This window comes from Lotus japonicus, chromosome 1 (assembly GCF_012489685.1).
Source record: "Lotus japonicus ecotype B-129 chromosome 1, LjGifu_v1.2".
In the NCBI taxonomy this organism is placed as follows: Eukaryota; Viridiplantae; Streptophyta; class Magnoliopsida; order Fabales; family Fabaceae; genus Lotus; species Lotus japonicus.
In genome coordinates, this window is record NC_080041.1 from 126,552,040 (window position 1) to 126,578,395 (window position 26,356).

Genomic DNA, 26,356 nt, shown 5'->3' on the forward strand with positions numbered 1-26,356 from the left:
GAGAGAAAATATTGTATTTTAATTAAGGAAGCAAAAAGCAAAGTTCCTTACAGAAGAAACTCTGGGCACTCTTCAAGATTTAAGAAACCATTAAGAAACCTGCTCCATAGGAAACTGTCTCTTGGTTTCTTAGCAACTCTTGTTCTGCTAAGAAACCAGCATTGGAGTTGCTCTAAGGGCGAGACTAGCTTGTGATTCTAGGAAGTGCAAATTGTCAAGCATAGTGCCTCAAGAAATTATCCACTCATACAAGAAACTGGATTATATCATATTGCTTGCGTTAAGAATATAATTTTTGTTTAGAAGGTTATGTGTTCGATTCTTGTTGTCGATATAAGAAATTTTTGTATTGGTGGATAATCTAAAACTACCTTTGTAAAGCATCTCCAATGTTAGGTTCTTAGTATTTAATACTATTCACGTGGGCTCGTACTACCACATGTGCTTAAGCAACTCTTTGCAAATTTTACTCCAACCATGATTTTTTAGTTTTTAGTTCTTAGCACTATTCATCTGCTCTCACAATACTATTATAGTAGTAATATTTTTTATTTAAATTTAAATGTTAATTTAATACTTAAATTAAATGAGTTGATGAATGAGAGAGAAAAAAATTAATTTTATATACTAAGAACTCAAAAAGTAAAACTATTTATATAAAAATTGTTCTTATTTTTAAGAACTAAGAACTCTACGTCAGCCTCATCCAATGGTTAAGAACTCATTTCTTAGTTCTTATCTCAAAAATAAGAACTTAGAACCTTTCATTGGAGATGCTTTAAGAACCTGGCATTGGAGATCCTCTAAGAGCATCTCCAATGCTAGTTCTTATTTCTTAGTTCTTAGCATTATTCATGTGGGCCCGTATTGCCACATGTGTTTAAGCAACTCTCAAACAATTTTGCTCCAACCATGAGTTCTTAGTTCTTACCACTATTCATTTAGTCCCACCAACCACATTATTTATACTTTTTATTTTCATAAAGTAATAAAACAAAACTCATAAAGTAATAAAGTAATTTGTATAAGAGAAAAATAATTAATATTTTAAACTAAGAACTCAAAAAGCAAAACTCCTTATATAAGAACTGACTTCTTATTTTTAAGAACTAAGGAGTCCATGTCAGCCCCTCCAATGGTAAAGTTCTTAGTTCTTAATTCCATATTAAGAACTAAAAACCTTGCATTGGAGATGCTCTAAGCAATCTATGATTTCAAGAGTATGCCCGTGGGGGTAATCGAAACCGAATCTGCCGCAAAAAATTTCTAACAAAAAAAAAAAAGACCCATTCATACTTACCAAAAGACATGATCCAAAAAAAACCTTTTTCTGTAATTATCGCACGTGACTGAGACAATCCAACTCCGACCGAAGTCAAAACAAGAGAGGGAGAGGAAGGAACAGCCGCCACCGTCTGAGATTGCAGCGATGGCCATAACCGCCACCATTTCCGTTCCAGTTTCAACACCCATTCACCGCTCTCTTCCCGCTGTCAATCTCTTCCGCTCTTCTTCTTCTTTCGCCCCACCGCAACGCACTTTCAACTACCTCAACTCTCGCCTCGTTGCTTCCTCCATGAGCACCGAAGCCCCCGTCAAAACAACCTCCTCCTCCGCCGCTTCATCCCTGAACTCCGGCAGTGGCTTCCTCCATTTCGCCAAGTATCACGGTCTCGGCAACGATTTCGTTTTGGTCAGTGACTCTACTCACACCCCTTTTGATTCCTCTCATGGAATAACTCTTTTTTCTAATTCAATTCGCTATTATGGATAGATTGATAATAGAGATTCTTCAGAGCCTAAGATCAGCTCAGAGAAAGCTGTGCAAATTTGTGATCGTAATTTTGGTGTTGGGGCTGATGGGGTTATCTTTCTATTACCTGGCATCAATGGCACTGACTATACCATGAGGATTTTCAACTCTGATGGTAGTGAACCTGAGGTATTACTATTTCTTCTTTACTGCATGTTTTGATTTAATGGGTTGGTTTTAGAACTGACAAGTTTTTTTTTTCTTACTTTCACCATTGTTTTGCTTCCCTAGATGTGTGGCAATGGAGTGCGGTGCTTCGCTAAATTCATTTCCCAGGTTGAGAATATACATGGGAGGCATAGGTTTGATCATTTTTCTCTAGTATTTCTTTAAGAAAATTTTCTATTTTGGTCCCTACCCTTTTTTCAGTGATTTCTTTCTATCCTGCTGCTTATGTCTTGTTGTTTGTGAATTCTGTTTCTGGGGTAATTTTTCATATGCGTAACGGGAAAAATGATTGACGGTGTTTTTTAGTTTTTTACCATGTTCTAGTTGCTTCTTCAATCATTATTATTATTTTAATGATGAGCTTAATTGAATTTCATCTAACAATGTGTTGCAGTTTTACTATACATACTGGTGCTGGCCTGATTGTTCCTGAAGTCTTGGAGGATGGAAATGTATGTTGTTCTGTTTAGCAAATATTTGCAATTTACTTATTGACATGTGATATTGTTCAAATGCACCAGCATGTTGCTTCCAAGGTTCCTTCTTATGTGTTGTTGTGAATTGGTTTGATGTCGAGAAAGATGTTCCTTTTTTGTCTCTTATCTGGGATTGGTTCATTTTCTTCAGCTTGATAGGCATAATGCTAATTGTTTCAGGTCAGAGTCGATATGGGGGAGCCGGTTCTTAAAGCATCAGATGTACCTACTAAATTACCTGCAAATAAGGATGGAGCTGTTGTTAAATCAGAGCTAGATGTAGATGGAGTTATCTGGAATGTGACTTGTGTTAGCATGGGAAATCCACACTGTATCACCTTCAGTAGAAAAGGAAGCCAGGTTTTTATTTTTGACATAATAAATATTCCGTAGTTACTTACAATTTCATTTTATATATTATACATTGCATTCTGGGTCTATTAAAAGGAATGAAACACTGTATTGGAGTATGAAAAAAAGACATCGATCAGCAACATGATGTTACACTCAAATACATAGGCATTCTCTCACGCACACAATTGAATGCATAACCATTTATATTAAAAGAAAAATAGTTCTGTTGAATGATTTATAGGAATCTTTTTAATCACATCCTTTACTGTCAGCTTTCATCTTCTTTTGACAGTTTTACAAGAACTTAACATTTTTTGTACTTTTCACATGCATGATATTTGTTTTAATCCTTGTTGCTACAGAGCTTGCTTGTTGATGAATTGAAGCTAGCAGAAATTGGTCCGAAATTTGAACATCATGAGATGTTCCCTGCACGAACTAACACAGGTTTGATTTATCTATTTCAATTATCAGAATATGATTGCCAACTTTCTTTTGATGTTTATCCTATGCCCTCTCCCTCAATTTTTCATTTCTGCTGCTAGTAGAATTTTAATTTTTTTTGCTTCCTTGGGCAATATAACATGCATGCGTTGCTTGCCAACAGCCAGTTACTTAAGCATTCTGTCTTAATGGTGATATACTGATTTGAAACTATTCTTAGTTTAGTGCTTGGAAACATGATGTAGTTGGTATTTTTCGTGGGACTTTGTCGGACTCGTGCCTTCCACATGTGCAGAGAATACAGTATTTATTCAACTATGTCTAGCTTCGATGTGATGTTCAGTCCCCCAAGCATGTTTTCCACTGAAATTTCAACCTTCAATGCTTTTATTCCATAAACTTGACCCAAATGGTCTAGATGTGTGTAGTGTATCATCGCTCTAATCCTGTTGCAAATTTGCAATTCCACACTCATTAATTATATGGACTCTTGTGGTGATTTAATATGCAGAGTTTGTGCAAGTTTTGTCTAATTCACACCTGAAGATGCGTGTTTGGGAGCGTGGAGCAGGTTAGAACATCAAATATCCAAGCTTTGTATTGTTGGTGTGGTTAGAGCATGTCTCAGATGCCTCATTTTGTACGAGAGAGCTCATTTTAGGTTTCCCCCCTTAAACTGTTATTGTGCAGGAGCAACACTTGCCTGTGGAACTGGAGCTTGTGCTCTTGTTGTAGCAGCAGTTCTTGAGGGTCATACTGGAAGAGTAAGTTTCCTACTTTGCTTGTAACAATATGAAGCTGTTGATTTTTTCATTAAAAATTTGATAGTATGAACAGTGCTCGTGAACAGTAGCAGTTAGATTGCAGTTAGAAAGTTATTATTTAATTATTTGTTGGGGTAGTTATTGGGTTAGTTATTATTAGTTATTTACATCAGTTTATGTTAGTTATATTCTATCAAAACTGCCTAGGGGTGGTTATTAAATTTCTGGTTATAAATAGGAGTTGTGGCTGTTAGTTTAGACATTCAGAAATTGGGTGGTTGTCTTAGGGAGAGACTGGACTCTCAAAATTCCAGAATTTGTAGGAGAGAACTGGCTCTCGAACACCAGTACTTCCATAAATATTCTGTAATAAATTTGGTTCCTATCAATTTGGTATCAGAGCACCATCCAGGTGCTGTGGTGCAATTGAATTGTGAAGAAATGGAGAAGACTGCAATTAATAACTAATAAGAGGGAAGGTAAGATGATTCCAACCTTTGATGGTAAAGAGGCTTACTGGTGGTTGATCAAAGTAGAGCAGCACTGTGAGGCCATGGAAATGGCTGAAGAGAAGAAGTTCTCGGAGGCTGAGATGGCTTTGACCGGAGATGCTTTCTTCTGGTGGTATTTCTGGAAAAGAAGCAACCAGAATGCAAAATGGTGGGATTTTGTGAAGGCTTTACTGAAGAAATTCCAACCAGAAATGGATCCTGACATACCAGTGTATGTTCAAGATTCTGAGGAAGAAGAAAGCCCGAGAATGTATGCAGTTTTGAGGAATGGAAGAGAGGGTCATTCGATGGAAGAAAATCCAGAGATAAAAGTTGATTCTGTTAATTCAATGGATAAAGATTTTCTTTCAAAGGAGAATCCAAAGGAACCAGGAAAGAAGGACTTCGGGATTCCCTTTCTTGGTGAAACAGAGGTACCATTGATGGTGAATTGGTGGCCAGAGAAGAGTGATGCCCTACAATTGCAGAAAACTTGGAGCACTTCAATGGTGGAGAAAAACTTAGCCCTTGAGATGCAGAGGATCAAACTTGAAACAATACTTGCAAGAAGTGCGAGGCTAAATAACAGAGTTCGACGGACGCAACCAACCAAGGTGCTGGTCACGCGCCCTCCGCCAAAGCCACCAGATTCAACTTTCCTTTGTGTAAGAACAGTTGTGAATCTGTGGGCAGAGTGCAAGAAGCTTTTCCTGCGACCCCCGCCAAAGCCACCAGATAAAGGCTTCCTTTGTGTGAGAATAATTGGGAAAAATGTGGCCATAGTGTGCAAGAAACTTTTCCGGATTATCACCTTGGGGACAAGGTGGATCTTTAGGGCGGGGTATTGATAGGATGAACAGTGCTCGTGAACAGTAGCAGTTAGATTGCAGTTAGAAAGTTATTATTTAATTATTTGTTGGGGTAGTTATTGGGTTAGTTATTATTAGTTATTTACATCAGTTTATGTTAGTTATGTTCTATCAAAACTGCCTAGGGGTGGTTATTAAATTTCTGGTTATAAATAGGAGTTGTGGCTGTTAGTTTAGACATTCAGAAATTGGGTGGTTGTCTTAGGGAGAGACTGGACTCTCAAAATTCAAGAATTTGTAGGAGAGAACTGGCTCTCGAACACCAGTACTTCCATAAATATTCTGTAATAAATTTGGTTCCTATCAAAATTTCATCATAATTTATAATGACATAATCAATGCTATCAAATATTGGCCATGGCGGAACCTTATGGTGGGTTTTTAGCTCTCGCCATGGCCGATATCCCGCCATAATCCACTATATGCCATCATTATTTGTCATATATAGAGTTTTTGGCTTTCCGCTATATGCCATAATAAATGTAAATTGTCAATGTCTTCTTGTAATCGTGAATTCTCTCTCTATATTATTTGTTGAAAGCAAACCTGTCAATTTCTGATTTCATAAAAGCTTAGGTTTATGCAAAAGAAATCCGCTTGGGTTTAAATATATAGCCCATTTGGGTTTTCGTCTGCTGCTGTCTGTGGAGGGAGGTTGTTTGAAGCTGATACTCTTGTCCGAGAGGGGGAATGGATGGTTGTAGGCTTGTAGCTGCATTTCTCTCCTTGGACACAATCCTCCCTACTCAAATGGCGGCTATGGCTGTTAGTGAAGGACTTATTACGGTATATTCTCATAGCCGGGGATGAACAACACTCACCCAGTCACCCTCTATAGTCTTACCTTGTCCTCAAAGTGATATTCAGGAAATTGCTCCTGAATGGTTCCCAGGTGTCCTCACAATCAGTTAAATCCTTCCAATGCGGCAGAACTTCCATCTCCCCCTCTTGATTAGCTCAAATCAAACTTCCCTAGCTTCAGCGGAATAAACCTGTAAGTCCATCTCCTCTGGCAAGACTGGCTGTTACCCTTGTAGGTGCTACTGCCTTCCTCAAAAGTGACACATGGCACACCAGATGAATAAGGGAACCTGATGGTAAATCTAGATCTAGCTGATATGCAACTTCTCCAGTCTGTTCACTAAAATCTTGGTCTGCTGGATAGTAGAACTATTATTGCGGCAGCTATTTGTAGCATGCCTTTTCAGTAGCATTGATCTATTTGTAGATATATATTGAAGCTTTTTCTACCAGTTGCAAATCAGCATAGTTCTTGTATGCTTGATTGAGTAGAGTACCTATAGCAATTGTTCTTGGACTTATTTTCTAACTATGTCTTTCACTCTTTTGAGATGATATTGATGTTATATAAGCCATTATAATATGGCTTTGGAAGGTGTGATTCCATTTATTGGTCAAATGTGTTTCAGCTGAAAAAATATGTAAGTTTAAATATGTCGTGTTCTTATAAATATATAAATATTTTGATCTTAGTCCCTCTACAATTTGAGTTCTGGTAAGTGTGTCTAGTTTTTTAAAGTGAGCACCTTAGGTCCTTGCTCCTTACCCTATCATAAGTTTGTTTAAGTGTTTACATGCCATCCGATCTGAATACTAAACTAACATTAAGTGATTCTTTCTTCTGTCTGTCAATTTGTTACAGAATTGCACGGTTGATCTCCCTGGAGGGCCTCTTCAGATTGAATGGAGGGAAGAAGATAATCATGTCTATATGACAGGCTCCGCAGATCTAGTGTATTACGGATCTTTGCCCCTTTGATATGTTGCCCCCAAAACTATTGTTAAACAGCAATTGTGGAATTATGAATTACTTATGCTAACAATTGCATTAGAGAAGCAGATTTTCATCTTGTACTGAATGTTTTTACCACGTATTCAACATCTTCTCATTTGGTGTTGAATCATGAATGAATCACTAAGATTGGCTACCTGTGGTACTACATATTAACCATAATGAAGCAGTGAGAATTGAATGCCATATTTTACGAGACAAAATTCCTCCGTATTTATTTTGAGCGATATAGCACGGTTGAGTGTTTTTTTTTTGAAAGTAGCACGGTTGAGTGTTGAACAACTCCCTTGTATAAGTATCCTGTTTAATGTTTTCTTCCCCATCCTTTTAGAATCGTAAATTGTAGCTATGCTGTTACTGGTTTAGAAAAGAAAAAATAGTTGTATTTTCTAGTAGCTTTTAATAAATTATTCCTATTTATTTGCCATTTAACTTGCTTAATGTGTGTTCATGCCTGAAACCCACTTTTCATATATATATTTTTGTCTCTGGAATGTGAATTGCCTGGAATCTTCATCTGTTTTTCCAATCTGTTCATATCTACTTCTTATTCTTGAGTTTGGTTTTTACTATTCCTACAAGACCTCCAATGGCAACTCGCCACGTGTCCTGCTTTTTCAAGGTTTTTTTTTCTTTTCCAAGAGGAGCCTGATAAACGACATCGTTTTTCAATCTTCAACATTCTTTCTCCCCATCTCCAATCAACCTAGCTGGCTTAACGTGTTCATCTCCCTTTCCCCTACCCACTCCGCAGTACTATTCATCACCTTCTTTTACTTGATTCTTCTTCCACAGCTTGCATTTTCTCCACATCAATCCATCAATTGATGGCTTTCCCCGATCGCCGGCGTCTTTCCATGGCTTTTCCGGCGCTTGCCATCACTTCCCGCTGTCAACCAATACGTGGGTAAGTCGTCGTAACAGTGCATCGACACTCTGAACCATTACGTTTTCCCCTAATTTCATCCTCTTTCAAGTTTTTAATGTTATCTTTTTGAATTGATGTCCCTTTTTTGTGTGATATGGTAGTTGGTCTAGATTGTTATCTTCAGTTCTCTGATTTTTGATGCAGCTGTCATGTCTAATCTGATTTGAATTTGGGAGTAGGTTTGTAGATGGAGAGTTGTAGTGGGAAGCTTTTACAGAAGCTCTCCTCTTATGTGTGTTTCTTTAGATGCATTTGGCTATAAATATTCTCATTGCTTATCCCCATTCCCTCATTCCACCACTCTGCACCTTGCCCCGTCTGCAATTTAACCATTGAATTGTTTGTTATCAATTGTTGAGATGATTGGCCCTATTAATTCAAGTTATTTGTGATTTTACAGATGTGTCGCAGCTGTCAATTGGTGGTTATGGAGCATTTCAAAATGGTGTGTGTTTTTTGTTTCCTTCATCTTTGTTATCTATTGTAGAGCTGTTATCCCAAGTTTGAATTTGAATTCAATAATGATATGTAACAGCGGTGTGTCTATCTTAGATAACAGCCATTTAAATTTGCATTCCTATTAATTAGGATTTAGTCATTTAGTTGTTATAGTGTTGTGTATATGTATAGGTGATGTAACACTCTGATTCATTAATTCAAAACCATTACTCTTATTTCTATGACCTTTGTGGGTAGTCTTTTATAAATTTATAAATAATTAATTTTTTTATTTATGTTTTATCATCTCCAACTGTGTCCCAAGTTACTGTGTCCCAAGTTACTACAACATTCAATCATCTCATGCTTTATGCTCACCCCAGGTTATTACTGGCTTCTATTTTTGCAATTTTTGTTGTTCTTTATATTATCATTACTCAGTGTTTAAAATATATCATCTACAACTTAAAACTGTGGCTTTTGTAACTGATCATACTGAGATGCATTCCATGTGTTCACCCCAGGTTAATACTGAGATGAATTACCAAACAACACAATGCATAATTCATCTCTGGATGCTTTCACTACTAGACTCAAATAAATTCTTTGGGATAGCCTTTGTCTCATCTTTGATATATTGTGTTATGTTTTTTTTAAGGAATACACTTCAGTGCTAAATAATATTCCTATGGAATGTGATGGACGAATCACAAATAATGGGAAAGAATTGAAGAGAGGCATAAAAGTAAGGAGAAAAGAAAGGGAGAAAAGAGTTTTCTTCAATTGCAAGTATGTATTTATGTTTGAGAACAATTAATAAAACTCATATTCCTCTATCCATTGTTACTTATCCATCTTTTATCATTGTCAGTGACCATCCAATAGAGAAAGGATGTTACTTGTGTGACTGAATACTTCCAAATCTCTTAAGATCTGTTAGGTTATTAACCTTCAAATATATTTAGCCCTTCACCCATTGGTTCTTAATTTTTTACCTATTTTTTTTAGGATTATCAAGGAATCAAATGCTTAGAGATTGTCAATAGATGAGGCAGAATCAATCATGTAACACTTGATGACCTTGGTTCAATTTACAGCTGTGAGTATCACTAAAGACTGAATAGTTACTTTGAAGCTGAAAATATTGGAAAATTAAGGAAGAAAATGAATTCTTGGTAGGAAGTATATGTAATACAGAAACAATGAACTCAAGTGGTTAATTAAGTTTATAAATGACTATTCATTAACTTAAACCACTCTTTCAATATTGTTAAGTATCTTAATTGAATTGATTTTCACTACAATGGCATGCTAGGAATGAAAAATTGTATGCATATAACAAATGAATATCCTCTTTGTAAGTTCTAACAATTTTGTAGTCTTTAATCTTTGATTTCTCATCCAATAGATGTTTTGCGGTGTATCTATCATAAAGTACCATGTAGTACTTGTGCAGAACATTGCTGAAAATTAAAATAATCACTCATCCATGCAGTAGCATATTCTATATGCAAGACGTGTTACATAGTTTTAAATTTCAAAGTGAACCCAAGCATGCAAATATAGCCAATGATGTCAGGGTGGATGGTATGCTTCCTTATATTGCAACATTATCATTGTTTGTGTATGTATGTATGTGCACATGTGTAAGTGACTGAGTGAGTGATAGAGAGGAAGATACTTTGATAGTTTTTGTTAGCATTTGAATGTGCTTTTGTACACATTTGTATTTACCAAATTTATTAATGGTCTGATTTAGGAGCTTCCAAGGACCATACCACACTAGGAAATATATTGAAAATCTTTCACACAAAAGAATGTCTTTTTTAGCTCGATACAAAGTTGGCTTTCTATTTACTTTAGCAACTTTGCTAATATGTTCATATCATTCTAGATATGGTTGCTACTTTCCATCATATGATCCACAGGTGTAATTGCCTATGTGAATTTGTAGATTTGCTACTCTCTGCATAATTCTCAAGTAGTATTGTTCACTTCACTCATAACTTTGCTTTTATGGGGTGCATTCTTTTCTCTTTTTATTTATGTTAATCTATATTTTCAAAGGATGGGGTTAGCTGGGTGGTTTGTCAGTAACAAACTATATCCTCAGTTAAGTTTTTTTCACTTTTTGAAAAAAGAATTGCACTATGGGATGATTAAAAGAAAGAGTCAATCCACTCTTCAATAAGTACATCAAACATTATATTAATCCCTACAACGGACTGTTTATAGTAATAGCTTATATACTTGATAGTGGCATTATGTTGTTTACATTGTTTGCTTAAAGCTTATGGGATGAAGCATTATTATCAATCCTTTGGTAACAACTCTTTTTTCTTATTTTTATGTGATTAGTGTGCACTGTTTTTGTAAAACCTATGTACAAAGTTTCAGTATATGTTTGCCCAAGGAAACTGGGGGATGGGGTGAAGGATTGGTGTCTCTTTAATAATGTTCTCTTGGTCAAATGTAAATGAAGATTGCTACTTGAAAGGGATAGCCTTTGATGCTAAGTATACCCTGGTGGTGAGGGGAGCTTAGAAGTTCCTGTAAACGCATCAGTGTGGTGAAGGTATTCAATAACAAAGACCATGGTGCCATTACCACTAGCTGCTCACCAGAAATTTCATTTTCATAACACCTTTCAATACTAATTTGCAAGTCTTTAGATGATTGTTTTATTCGAAGTTAGAAGATTACTATTGCTTGGTGTCCACTTCCAATTTGGTGTAAATTGATGTGAATCTTTGGTTTTTAGTTATCTTTCCCAATTTGTTTGGTAATAAATTTGCCATATAAACAACACAAGGCTTAACTAGGTAGAGAATCTTGGGTGACTTTGTCATAATTATAAAAATGCCAGTAATGTGAATCTCAGGAATTTTATGTCAAATCCCTATACTGCAGGTGAGAAGAGAATACAAGGTGGAGAGAATGAAGCTGCAGAAGCCAGTTCATTGAAGATGAGATAAAAAGTGCTGCTTCTGAAGAAAATTTCTAATGGAATCATCCATTCATTGGCAGATTTGTATTTGCCTAAAAAAGTTGCTTGAAGCATGAAGTGCGAGAGAGGATCGATCCTTATTAATTCTTTTGCTCCATTTATCTCTAACTATTTACTTTTATTATATTTTTTCCCTTCGTTTTCCGTCATTAACCAGTTCATTTTTCTATTTCTGCTGAAATACGTTTTCTCAGTTGCACAAATCTATTCTTTAAAAAAAAAACTCGCTCAAATCAATAAACATGGTATTAGAGAATTTCTTCTTCCTTTTTTACCCGCTGATGTGTACTATGGTTAAATTAATGTATTAAAGGCATATACAATAGTGTGTATGAAGGGTAATTTATGACAACACTGTCTTAACAAATTTTTTTTACTTAGAAAAGATACACAGTCTTAACATATTTAGTGGTGAGGGAAATTTTCAATAAGAATGTCATCAAATATCATTTTTGTACACTTAAAGAAATAAATGAGAAAATTTAAAATAATCCAATTATTATCACATATTTTTCGGTAAAGATTGCGCCAAAGAACACATCGACAGGGGAACATTGGAGAAGTAGGAAGACTTTGGCGGGCGATTCATAATGGATATCGAGGCGATTCATAATGGGTATCTAGAATATCTATGTCCTAGGACATAAAATATGAATAATTAATATAAAAACATATCTAATCTAAGAATTTTTAGGTTGTATACCTAATTTTTTTCCTGGGATTGTAGTTCAATCGATCAGAGCACCGCCCTATCAAGGCGGAAGGGTCAAACACAGTTAACATTTGAAACTTAACTAATTAATATATATAAGAAAGATAAAACATTTAAACATAAACATAAGATAATAATGACATATAAGTGTTTGACTAATTAAAATTGTATGTCTTAGTAAATACATCATTGTATTATTCCATATATATATATCAAATACTCAATAATTGTAATTAACAGTGAAGTTCGTAAAAAATTACCCATACATCGCATGGGTAAACGGGTTATATCCTAGTTTGACTGCATGTGAAGTTTCACCATGACAACACGCTGGATTTCACATCGAGCTCAAGTGTCTCAATTTGAATGCACAGCACAAGTTTCAGTTGGTTTCACCAACCAAAGCAGTTGGGAACACACAGAAATCTTGCCTTTACAACCATTCAACTAATTAAATCTATCTCTAGCAGACTAGCACACTAAATTTGCATACCAAACAGTACCGTTGAACTAATAAAACGGTAGCTCACTGCTTCCGAATCCAAAATTCAAGTTTGGTTACAGTGGAAACTGTATGGAATGTTCTTAGTTAAAACAAAAACACAAAAAGACAACAACAATTGAAGTTTCTCCGAACTTGTTGTTCACACGGTGCTTAAAAAAAGACATTCTTGCAGTGGAAATACCAGAATAAGACAAGCATAACAGCAACATTAGGTCAACAACTATGTAATCAGCAAGGGCATTCATGTCATTATGACAAGTCAAAAAGGGTATTCCAAGTTCCTACATATATTATATTACAGCTTGAACAAGTGGACTTTCCTCTTACTTTGACCAAAAACCAGTGTCACATCACATTACACGTTATCTTCACTGATCACTCGTCTCAGAACATCTATAAATACCAAATTCCACATTCAAGAGCTCTCATCATTCAATTAACACATTCTTTCTAAACACTTGAACATTTTTCTACCCTCACCTCAAACGGTCAAACCCCACTAGAGATTGTATCTTTCTAGACAAACACATTTTGCTATACCATTCAAAGATTGTTTATATCATTGTTAGCTATGAAGAGACAGAGAGACAATGAAGGAACAGAGAGTTTCGATTTAACAAACTGTCTTATGTTAATGCTGTCTTATCCAAAACAGAAAAGAACCATTAATGAGAGTGTTGAATTTGAGTGCAAAACCTGCAACCGCAAGTTCTCATCATTTCAAGCTCTGGGTGGCCACAGGGCTAGCCACAACCACAAGAGAGTGAAGCTGGAAGAACAGGCCAAGACTCCGAGTTTGTGGGACAACAACAAACCCAGAATGCACGTGTGCTCTGTTTGTGGGTTGGGGTTCTCTCTGGGACAGGCTCTTGGAGGCCACATGAGAAAACACAGAAACAATGAAGGGTTTTCTTCTTCTTCTTCTTCTTCTTATTCAATCAAGGAAGAAGTTGCAAAATTTCCAGTTTTGAAAAGATTGAATAGTAGTAAGAGGGTCTTGTGCTTGGACTTGGATTTGAACTTCCCCCCTATGGAGAATGACTTCATGTTTGGGATGAAATCACCAAGCCCTGTTCCACTTTCTCTGTTCTGATGATCAGCCTCACATTTTTTTCTTTACCCTTTGATCTGGACATGTATTCTTTCAATTCTTTTGTGTAAGAAACTAAAAATTCATTCATTTTTTTTCACTTATATACAGATTATTGATTCTTGTTAAAGCCTTTCTTTCTTATTTATTGTCATTCGTAAGCAGTGAGCAGATATAAAAGTACTACTTGTCCAAAATTTTAAATGTTCTAACACTATATTAATTAAACTCAAGCATACACTAAAATAATACAAAATAAAGTCAACTCAAGACTGTACAAATTCATGGAATAATCAGTTATATATTAAATATGTCTTAGAACTAAATTGAATAGCCTTAGTTCTAATATAGTTGTTTTTCCTTCAAGCTAGGCAACGGCTCATCATCCTTCTGGTTCGATGAGTGGGTGGGAAACTTCAAGCTTTGTAATATGGTGGATGTGATGGATATTCATGATATTAACCTAACTGTTAAGGATTTGGTCTTAGGGGGAGCCTGGAATCTCTCAAGGTTGTACACTCACCTTCCTGCAGATATATCAGACATGATTTTGGCCTTGGATTGCACGCTCAATGACCATGTCCCAGACAGCATGATTTGGCCCATGGATGCTTCTGGGGTGTATACCGCGAGCACCGGTTATCGTTGGTTGATCCAAGGGCACATTGGTCATCCTCTTGTCTCGGCTTGGAGCTGGATTTGGCACCTTAAAGGGCCGTTTAAAATTTGTTTCTTCATCTGGTTGTGTTGTCGGAATGCCTTGCCGGTAAACCACCTTCGCTTCCATCGAAACATGGCTATGTCGCCTTTGTGCTCCCGCTGCAATCTCTACCCGGAGACTGTTTTACATTGCCTCAGGGACTGTTGGTTCGCTCGCCGGATTTGGCTTCAAATGGGCCTTAGCCCGAATCATGGTTCCTTCGCTGCTGTTGAGCCATCGGAGTGGCTGAAGAGTGTGTTGATGGGAGCGGAAGCTTCTGGGCTTGCTACTGTCTGGGGTATTTGGAATGCCCGAAATCAGGCGGTGTTAGCCCAGACTATCATTTCGGAGGAGAGGTTGCTGCATGCGATTCAGGAGCATCGAAATTTGCTGCTGCATTTATGGCCGGCGACTCTCCGTGCTGTTCAGCCTCGGCTAGTCACCTGGAAAGCTCCTCTGGCTCCGGCGATTGCTGTCGATTGCGACGGCAGCTCCCATGGTGTGCCATTGCGTTCGGGTTTTGGAGGCTGTCTTCGAACCTCTAGTGGTGAGTGGCTCGCAGGGTTTGTTGGCTTTGGCGCTCAAGGGTCGGTGCTTCACATGGAGCTCCTTGCAATCTGTCGTGGCTTGGAACTCGCTTGGAATCTTGGTCATCGCCGGGTTCAGTGTTCCTCGGATTCGTTGCTCGCTGTCAATTTGATTCTTCAGCCTCCCTCTCATTTTCATGTTGAGGTTGTGCTTGTTCATTCCATCCTGGACCTGCTTCGGCGAGATTGGGTGGTCCAAGTTGCTCATGTCTTACGTGAGGGGAATGCTTGCGCAGATTTTTTGGCAAAAGCGGGAGCAGCTCAGGAGCGTGATTTCCTCCTCCTCCAGGATCCCCCTCCTGGAATGGAGTATCTTCTTATGGCAGACTCTATGGGGTTTGTGACAGTTAGGCAGTAGGGGTTGTGGGTTTTTGTTTTTTTCCTCTCTTTGTTGTTAAGCACCAAAAAAAAAAATATAGTTGTTTTGACTTCAACGTTTGAGGCTTGGCTGCTGGTCTACTAGCTTAATTATATTCTAGTGTCTCTTATTATTTCCACTAGCTACTTTAGCTTTTGAGTGTGCATCAAAAATCAAATCAAGAGCCAGAGGGTATGGAGTGATGGTTAGTTTACCTCGTAACTTACCATGAGGTTGGAGGTTTGATCATTGTCATATGAATTAAGTGCATTTTGTGGTCGGCGAGCACCTGCAGCGATTGGATTAATCACCAATGTGGCGCTCGTTCATACCCGGGCTAAATCAATTTTTATTTTTTTGAAATACAGAAACTCTATGCAAGGGCTATAGAATCAACACCAACTAAACTGGCCTGCAAGCTGTGCTGCTAGACAGAATACGGAAATGATTTCTAAACATATCAAACCCAAGATTTTGGGCTCAGCTAAACTAGCCTAACATGAAATCAGAGGCCTACCATGTAATGTGGTTCCATGATATTTAAAAATAACAAATCAAATTCAAAATATATATCTGTGTGTGCTGGGGGTAGTGATAGATAAACAAATGGGGGAAAATATACAAATATTTCAGAACAACTAAAAGATAAAATAATAAAATAATAAAAAGTGAAAGTTATAATAGTAGATTAAGAAAATATTTGGGAGGTAAAATTAAGAATTAATACAAGTAAGCAAGTTAGACATCGTAAGGATAAAAACACAATTGTCCGAGATAAAAAAAGCTTATTTGCAGACCACATGTCATCCGTCGACCATGATTGAAATCAAACGTACTTGTTCGGATACATAAATATCCACCAACAACCTGATCATCCTTAGAGCATGCTACCATACAAAGATATTGATCAACTACATCCCCTTCATGTGCCAAACACTTGCAAACTATCGACCATGTGTGAGCCAACAATCGTTCAGCTCACCATCGACCAACCGCCTGTCTCACCACTAAGCAGTACCCATATCCATAACTTAACACTTTCAGCATTGATACACTCCTTTCTGCCAAGGTCAACGACTCTCTGCCTGGGGGAAGATGTGATGCTAAGACAAGACGTTACACGCAAAGCTTCATCAAATCGTTCAATTAGCAGCACCAAGTTCCCCGCGTTAAACAATCCAATGGGCCCCAGATTTTCCGTCGACTCAGGTCTCATGCTCCACGAGCTAAACCCTATAAAAAGTGTAAATCAATCATATGAGGTACATAGTTCATATCATCTTTCCCACATATCACCCACGTTCTAACTTGAATCTCAGAGTATTTCTACAATGCCGGAGCATCCACACAAAAAGGTGCAATCCTGTCGCATCTATTCCTACTCATCAAAACACTCTCTAGAGTGATTGGTCAGCCAATCACCACTTCTCATCGTTTTCAAGAGAATACATTTCAAGCTGCTTTCACAGTTTTGTTTGTATGTTAATAGAAGCATGCATATTCAGGAGTTAGGTTACGCTTCACTAAGATAGATACTAAGCAACAAGATGTGGGACTGAGGTGACTGAGACGAGTCACGGCATCAACTTATCGGAGTTGGCAGAGTGGTCACGACGAAGCTTAACTAGAAAAGTTTCAAAATCATTACTAAAAAAGCTCATAACACATTTTCTATCATTGAAAGATGATACCTGGATGCACTAATCTTAACTATATACATGCATGATGCATGTCAAGATGATTAACACCCTAGCTTAGCCCCCCTATTAGTCATTACGATTCCTACCTAAGATTTGGTGGGCTTTTAATATATGCTTGTAAATGATTGACACAGCCCCACTAATTAGTTCAAAAATATCTTTAAGGAAGAAATTTGAAATTTGTTGTAAAACATGAACCTTGGACCTATATATTAAAGATACTTTGATTATTGAATCGATATTTTCATTTGATCCCTGCCAATTGGCCAATACTAACAAGGTTGAAATCTAGCATTGGTCAAGCATCAGAATTATTTAAAAAAAGTTCGGGACGAGCTTAACACGTTTATTGATAGAAATATATATATATGTAGTTTGTTAAACGTAAAGAAACTAAAAGTGTGTACATGATACAGCTTGTACATGCCTTCCAGCCTTTTCCACACCTCCGTGTGTATCAAGGAATGAAGCAAAGTTCAAAAAAAAAAAAAAGGAATGAAGCAATCCTTATCCGTGTATCATGTATGCATTTGATGATACATGGATAATGAAATAAATGTGAAGTTTGTTTGATATTTATGAAGCGTTTTACAGATTTACCACTAATACATTAATCTTTGGGGGGCAAGGGACCGCTATTGACATTCCCACGAATAATGAAACAAATTCGCTGGTGTTAGTTACAGATTTTATTTCAGTTATAAATTTGTTATAAAATAATGTTTATCTTCAGTCATTTTAGAAAAAAAAATTGTGTCGGCCCACATGCCGATCACTACTTTTTAATATTTAACGTCAACTAAATTGAGCAAAGCGTCAAGACCAACGCTGCTTAACATTGGCTTTATGGCTTACATGTTACTAGTGTCGGTCACGATAAACGCTAAAACCACCGGTCTGATTAACGTCTGCGCACTATCAATTAGCAACGGTTCTGGACCGACGTTAAATTTATTGATATCTTAGTGTTGGTTATGACTGATGCTAATGTGAACAAGTTTCTGGCCATCTCATATAAGGCCAGAAGTTTGTGTCGGCCAAGCCTATGCTAATCTTCATAGGTTTTCCAACCCATCGTCCTTATAACATCTCTCAACCTTGACTCTTCCAAACCTCAAACTCTTACCCCATTCCCTTCCAACACCAGTTCTATTGTGATATATGCCACACCTTCACCACCTGCATGACCACTGCCACCTTGGGACCTTCCCCTCATTCCAGAACTCTTACTTTCTCCATAACCCTCACCTTTGTCGCCGCCTCTCACTCCACCATATATGCTTACACCTCTGCCTCCTCCACTGCCAGCTTGTAGCTACTCTTTTCCTCCTCATCGACGCCCTCACCTCTATCTCGTCGCCGGCCATCTCTGATTTGTATCCCTCACCTCTATCGTGACGCCCACCTTTCGCCACCATCATCTCCATTGACTTTCCAATCACCACCTTCAACCCCCACCGCGACACCACCCTCCGCCCTCCATGTGGCTGCCATGCCATTAGCTCCTTCTTGACTCTATGTACCCTCTGCCTCTACCATAAGTCACACAATGTCGCCATGCCCACGTCATCGTCATGTCCCGTCCATGTTGTTATAGCTTCTCTCTTCCCCCTTAATCCCAAACATTCATGCTAAACAACCAATTATCTCAAAAGCAGACCATGAGCTGAAACATGCCACATCCATTGCTGCCTTGCACCGTTGATGAGGAAAGAGACAACGCGGATTGAAAAAGACAAATAACAAACCTTGCAAAGTGGATTCGAAGCTTGAAAGAGAGGTTGATAATCTCTCAATATGAGGAGGGCATTTAATTATATTGCTTTCCTCTTGCATGACCTTGATAGATTGTTGTTGTTGTGGTCGAGGGCACTTTCGATTCTTCTTCTCCTTAATTATGAGGGCAGTGGTGGCAACGACGGTGCAAGGTAGCGACGAGCAAGATTGAGAGTAAGAGGGGGTTAAGGTTTGAGTGTGAGAGTGAAAATGGTTAGGGTCTACGTCAGTTTATAAAAATGAAAGTTATTGTCGGCCAGCCAACGTTAACTCTTGGGGCCGATTAGTGTCTGTCTTCACCAATGCTAATTTGGCCGGTGACAATAGCGTCAACCAAAATATAGACGCTAATTTTTGGTAACCGGACACAAATTTAGACAATAAATTTACTTTCAGCCGAAATCAACATTAATTAACATTGGTCAAGCCGACACTAAGTTTAATTGGAACACATTTGAAAATAACGTTGAGCATCATATTAGTGTTGCTTGGGCCGACGCTATCGAGAAACAAATAGTGTCAGCGGGCTGACACTAAATCAAGTTTATTTTTTTTATTGATCATTGAGATTTTCATATACTCCACGAAATGCGACCCTAATTATGTCTATATCTTTCCTAAATCAAGTATTTTCTTGTACATTTTTAGCTACTATAGCTTTTTCTGAAAAATCAATTCTCTTCAACGTATTTTTTAGACTGCCAAAATTCTTCAATATCTTTTTGGAGAATTTATTTTCCAAATTTTGTACCAACAATGGTACTATAAGAGTGTGTTAAAATGTTACGTCATATGTACCACCTCATCATACTCACAACCTGAATTTCAGCATCTACCATCATAAGACAATTCACTCGTGTATCCTAATGCTTAAAGAAGTAAAGAGGATTAACATCATGTTAGATTTCAAATCCTAAGATTTGTTACAATATTAATTAACTCGTTCTACCATTTTGTCTCATTACCGGCTTCACAGAATAATAAGAAATTAACCAAAGCTATCTTACATTGAACCGGCCTAGATATTCCAATTAAATTTTGTTCTTTTCAGTCAAAAAGTTAGAATTCTTAATGCGCCTGTCAACAAAGTTACCATCACAATTAGGACTAATTAGTTACGTGTGTCCATGAAATTAGGGTCTAGTTTAATTAAGTTAAACATGTACGAAAATGTACTACGTGGCTTGTTGGTCCGGAGAAAGAAGGTAATTTATGTTTAAATAATTACTCAGTGATCCATAATGCATTTAAATGGAAAAAGTAATTATACTTTCAATCTGAAGGTATATGGTTTGGACTTTGGAGTTTAGTCTTAAAACTTTTAAAACATGCCATGTGTATTTATTAATTTTCTTTCAAGTTTTTTTTAACACAGGTAGTATTTTTTAAGGAAGACAATCATATTCAAGCTAGAAATATTTATATTCTGGTACGTACGTTTAATTTTGTAAATAGAGGTTTTTTTTCATATATGAAACTTAACCAAAGCATTACTTAATAAGAATAATTAAATATGTATCACTTGAATAAATCATTTCACGTTATTAATCATCTAATTAACTATGATAGAGCAAGAAATTAATCGGATAAGGATGATGGCAAAGTTCCAATGGAAGGATTTAATGGAGAGGCCACCTATCATCGTATCCCACACTCGAAATATGCCAGTTTCCTTGTCGGGGACGAAGTGCGCTATGATATCACATGGAAATCTAATTAATTCTATCAATTTTGGAACTTCAGCAAGTAGGTATCAGGTATGATGATGAGGAAAAAGTAGTCTAATTACCGATGTGTTATTTGTCGTTTTCTCCTTCTTGGTTACCATTTTAATTATAGTTTGACAAAATATTATCTATCTTTTGGTTCCCACTGAGGACTTAAGCAAGGTAATCCTCTTTCTCCTTATATATTTGCAATTGTGTTCTCTCTATCTGGTTGTGTTGATGCTGGAACACGTCTAGCTATCTAGGTTTAGAAGCCGGTAGTTGTATTCATATCTCATTTTTCTTTATTAATGATGATATATTGGAGTGTCAGTTTTTTACATGTTTTTTATGAGAAGAACATTGTTGTTGATGTTTAAGCTCGTCAAGTTTTATGATTGGAGTCTATTATGCATATTTAAAAGTTTCTCATTTTTTAGTTATTTCTCGTCTGTATTTATATTTAATTTGTTAGTATAATTGTTTTTAATTTACCTCTCAGTTTTTTAAGTGTAACAAAAAAAATACTTTAAAAAGAATTATTTATGCTATAAAACAGTTATAGCCAATAAATTGTTACCGTTACGCGGAGCATTTTTTATTTTCTATTGATGCTAAGAGAGATATTTCTTCCATTCACATTAAACACATTGTAACGTGCAATCTCAATTTTAAATGCTCTCACGCTTTCTCTTTTATATTCTCATCTTACTGTTACTTGTGTATTTTATTATAGTTTAGTTTTTTTTTTATATCAGAAAGATAAATTTTATCTGCTAGGAATTGATTCTTGGACCTTCCGTCCCCAACCCATATGTCACACAACTCTTACTTGAGTTATCTCAAGGGACATTATTGTTTAATATTTAAAAACAATTCTAGATTTGTAACTACTTTTAAAAAAAATAGAATATAATATTATATCTTGCTTATTCTTAATTTAATTTTAAACTATTAATTTTTTTAAATGAAAGAACAAATCGCAAAAGAAACTAATGCTTCTTTCTGTGGTGCAGTGCTAGTCCCCAAAAGTGCACAGCAGCTGTAAGAATATATAGACCAATCTCTCTCTCACTGAAAGTATGGAAAAAAAATTGTCCAAAATGTTGATTTGAGGAAAGTTTGATTAGGGACATGATTAAGTTACTAAACTACAACCTCGGGGGATCGGATTTCTTTTAAAAGTTTGGGACGAATCCACACTGAGTAACAAGAGATGGCAGCCTTAATTTGGCGGATACAATGAGGAGTACCAAGATTACAAAAGCACAATAATAGTAAACATTTTTTTTATATTAATCGGGAGAATTTGTCAGATATATAATATAAAATATTTATGTCACATTTACCGAACAACTTAAACTTTTAGGATAATTGTTGGCTTGACATGATATCACAGACTATCATAGAATTGTTTGTTGGTAGAGACCTTTCATATTTGGGCCAACCTGCAGATGTCCAGTCCTGTAAATCTCACACTCCAAATGTCCAGTCCTGAACGTGAGATTGTGTTAGAAGTCTCACATTAACTAAATATATTACATATATAGCATTTATAAGGGTAAAGTAATCCTCAACTCAAGAGCTAGCTTTTGGGTTGAGTTAGGTATCCCAAATTATAATATGGTATCAGAGTCTATCATATATACGTTTGTTGGTGGAGACCTCCCTATTTGGGGCACCATTTTAGATGTCTAGTCCTGCAAATCACACGTTCCGGATGTCCAGTCTTTGAAAATCTTCAAGCTTAGTTGTATTGGGCGGTTGGTTTCCATAAGATCGTTGTTATGTTTTCGGACTCTTTTCAGGCTATTAAGCGGGTGGGTAATATTGTTCACGTTTTTCACCATTACTCTTCATTAATTAGTAGTATTCAAAGGCTTACAGCTAAACATTGTCTGTTCGTTTTAAGCATATATATATCTCGCAAGGGATCATGATGCACCTGATTTTTTTTTATAGCTAAATTTAGGGCTAATAGCTGTGTCGATTTTGTTGATCATGTGTTCCCTTCAATAGGCTTGGCCGATAGTTTCTACTCTTAGGGAGTAGTCTTTCTTTATTTCCTTTGGCTAAAGAAATTAAAATACTCATATAAATTAACAATTCACAAGGAGAAAGCTCTCCAAACCCTAATCCCTAGCTTGCTAGATTGAACTTGAAGCACAAAACAATTCTTCCTGCTTAATTTGCTTGCGGTTCAGCCATAATTTCTTGGCCTCTATGCTTTCTATATATAACTTGTCCATATATATTAACTTTTTGTTGGTGTGAACTTTAAGCTTGTTTAATGAATATCTTAATCTATTACTTGTCACTCTGAAGGATTAGGTATATCTGTGTGATCCATAGAATCTTCTAAAATACTCAGGGATTGACACAAGGATAAACTACATTTTTAGCTTGACACGTTGTTCAAAAGCATTGGCCCCTTTCAACCATGATCCATCCCCTCAATATTTAAAATTACTACTTTTCTATCTCAAGCTTGTCTTGTTCTAAAAATGGGGCGCATTATTATGGCACTTAGCCATGAATTTCAGTGATAGATAGATCATAGATGGCTTATTAATATGGGGTTGATTGGATTATTTGTTGATTTTCTTTAATTTACAAAGTATATATAGCTAATTACCTTTGACCTGGCAAGCAAAACCAGGACAGTACACGTGTTGAACCCAAATCTTATGAAATCCACTTAACTACGTGAGCGAGATAGTTACATGTACAATTTTGAAAATATAAAACATTTTTTACCCTATTTGCTGGAGCACTTTTTCAAATATTTCTAACATATATATGGAAATTGGTGTATCATGTATTACTTGTTAAGTACGATAGCTGCACAATAATTAGAACTAGAGATGGAATTTGCAATCCCTCATCTTTTTTTTTCCAAGTTAATCTACAATTATTCCTAACTAATTTGTTGTGATATCTAGTGTGAGTAAGTCTCACATTGAAATATGAAAATAGCTTTAAGCGATTGATAAGTATGAGGACTCATAAACTCATTGCCTTAAAGTTTTGACTGAAAGATGCGGTGTCTAATTCACTTGTGATCTCTTTAAAGCACAATTTAGAATTTTATCCCCGAGTTTTAAATCATCTCCTCTATTTGACGTTTTATTTGGCCTAACATAGTTGTGCACTATACATAAGCGCCTAAGCGGTAATGTTGAACAAATCCCATTTTTACTCAATAATTAACATAGATTTCTATTTTGGTGCATTCAATGTTACATAAGTTTGGCGTTTTAAGAGAAAATTTGTGAAAAGAGAAGAATGAATGCTGAAGTTTCATTAATATTGCTGGTTGGAGTTGCTCGTAGGGGCATGGATTGGGGAGGAGGAGGTGCAGGAAGAGGGTGAATGAGAGGGTCAGAAAGAGAGTGATAGAAAGGGTTATACAACTAGGGAGATTCCAAGGTGGAGTTTTCAAAGGGTGGCAAAGACTAGAGGTCGTAGAGGTGGAATGGGGAGGGTGGAAGGGAGGTTAAGGGAAGACAGAGAGATGACAAGTGAGTGTGAGCCTATGACTCATAGAATTTAGCGTCGAACATGAGTGTTAAAAAGTCTCACATTGACTATAGATATGACTAAGCCCTTATATATGGGAAGCAATCCTCACATTTTGAGAGCAATAATTTTGGGTAGAGTTAGGCATCCCAAATTTTAATATTATATCAGAGACTAACCTAAATCTATTAATTAAGTGGATGTCACCCGTATATGGGTCACTATTTCATCATATTGAGAGGATCCAAATCTGTATGAGGGGGTGTGTTTAGAAGTCTCACCTCAACTATATATATAACCAAGATAACTTTTATATATGGGAAAGAAGTCCTCACCTCTTGAGCTATCTTTTCAGTAGAGTTAGGTCTCCTAAATATTAATAATGGATATAACATTTATTGAAAATTAATGTTCGCCTGTAGATGCAAAAACATGAGTTGTTTAAATGGGCCAAATTTATTTCAAATTAGTGTCAACCGAATCGTCGACAAGATCAACGCAAAAAATGTGTAAGTTAGCGACTTACAGATGCTCAAAATAAGTGATGCAAATCACATTAATATGGACATGTTGTGTCGGTTTGACCGATACTAACTAGTACGAACTAGAGTCAACATCATGGTAGATATTAGTGGTGTGAATACAAACTTTTGTGAAATAAGAATAAAGTGAGGAAAATAATTTGTTCGTGCCCAAAATACACTTCACATCCAAAGAGATATAAAATATAAAGAAGTAAAAAATAAATATAGTTATTGATATGATAGAAAATATTAATGATAAGAAGAAAATATTAATAAAAATGAAAAGAGAAAAAGAAACTACATGTTTGCATGATTTACCTAATGAAAATGTTTGGTAGACATAAAATATGGCCCAAATTAGAATAAGAAAGAAAGCAAAAAAAAAATGTGGGTTCATTTAGTATGTAGTATTAAGCTTGATAGTATAAGTTTATATTATGAGTTTATTCATTATTTTGTACTAACATTGTATTGTATATATATATATATAATTTGTCCACCAATCCATCTTATACAATAAAAATGATAAATCATTTAATCGATCTTATCAAGGTAGGTTAAGGTCTAATAAGATTGTAACGTAAAGCTACGTACTTGAAAATATTTAATCCACCACCACACTCCGCCATCGTCGTTGCGACTGTTGTCGCTACCACCACCGTCCACCACCTTTGTTGTTGCCATTGTCATTGTCACCACTACTTAATTTCATCACCACCACCACCACACCCTCCATCACGCCCTCTACCTCCACTAATTGCCACCACCACCCTCACTACTGTCTTCCCTACTGACGCCACCACCACCACTGTTGTAATCCTCACATATATTAGATTCATTTATTACTTCTCTTCTTTAACTTTCTCACTCTAGCAAGGTAGATTAATTGGGTGTCAATCTAACATTTACATGTTATATCATGTGATGTGACAAGAGAAATATAAATAGAATAATTAGGTGTATATGTAGTATTCATTTGTACTTGATGTATTTATAAATCGGAAAATAATGTTGAATTTACACTTAGTCCACCCACACGTACTCATTAAAAAGATAAAGTATAAGAGAGAAAAGTAATACATATGATATTTGGTGTAATAGGAGAAGAATAGAAATGTATGAAGAAAAAGTGCGTGAAATTGAAATAAATAAAAAAATTTGGGTGTGAATATTGTTGGGAATCACGTGAGGAAATATTCACACTTGTGAAAAGTAACTGAGAAATAAATAAAAAATAGATTAATACATATGTAATAAATTCAACGTGGTTTGGCACACCTTAATTACCTGATGCATGATCTCAAGTCTCAACATAAGATCAACTGCAATAAGTTTTAAAAGAATAAAATTGCAAACTCTTACAAAATTTAAGAACAGTATTACAAACCGTTAAAATGACACACATTTACACAAGTTCAATACAATTTTTTAGATAAGTAAAATTGTATTAAAAAGAAATACTAAAGGTATTTCAACCCATCTACAAAGGAAATAAAAAGTGGAATATACAATAAAAATTGAGGATAAGAACACATGAGCTAAAAACCGACAAACTAAAATCCTCCACTTCTTTATTTTTCACGCTGCCTGATGTGAGACTTAGATGCGTATTCA

General features: G+C 36.2%; 2 protein-coding genes across 2 annotated transcripts; both read left to right on the forward strand.

The window, feature by feature from the left end:
• The first annotated feature begins 1,326 nt into the window (after positions 1-1,326).
• Positions 1,327-7,328, forward strand: LOC130730424 (diaminopimelate epimerase, chloroplastic). Its single transcript, XM_057582433.1, has 9 exons — positions 1,327-1,693; positions 1,775-1,942; positions 2,045-2,115; positions 2,376-2,433; positions 2,638-2,817; positions 3,174-3,258; positions 3,767-3,826; positions 3,946-4,019; positions 7,043-7,328. Exons 1-9 carry the CDS (start codon positions 1,430-1,432, stop codon positions 7,157-7,159), a joined length of 1,077 nt encoding a protein of 358 aa, XP_057438416.1. The 5' UTR covers positions 1,327-1,429; the 3' UTR covers positions 7,160-7,328.
• A 5,887-nt stretch (positions 7,329-13,215) lies between these two features.
• On the forward strand, positions 13,216-14,002 carry LOC130730425 (zinc finger protein ZAT11-like). The gene has a single exon (XM_057582434.1). It carries the CDS (start codon positions 13,354-13,356, stop codon positions 13,873-13,875), a length of 522 nt encoding a protein of 173 aa, XP_057438417.1. The 5' UTR covers positions 13,216-13,353; the 3' UTR covers positions 13,876-14,002.
• Positions 14,003-26,356: the final 12,354 nt, after the last annotated feature.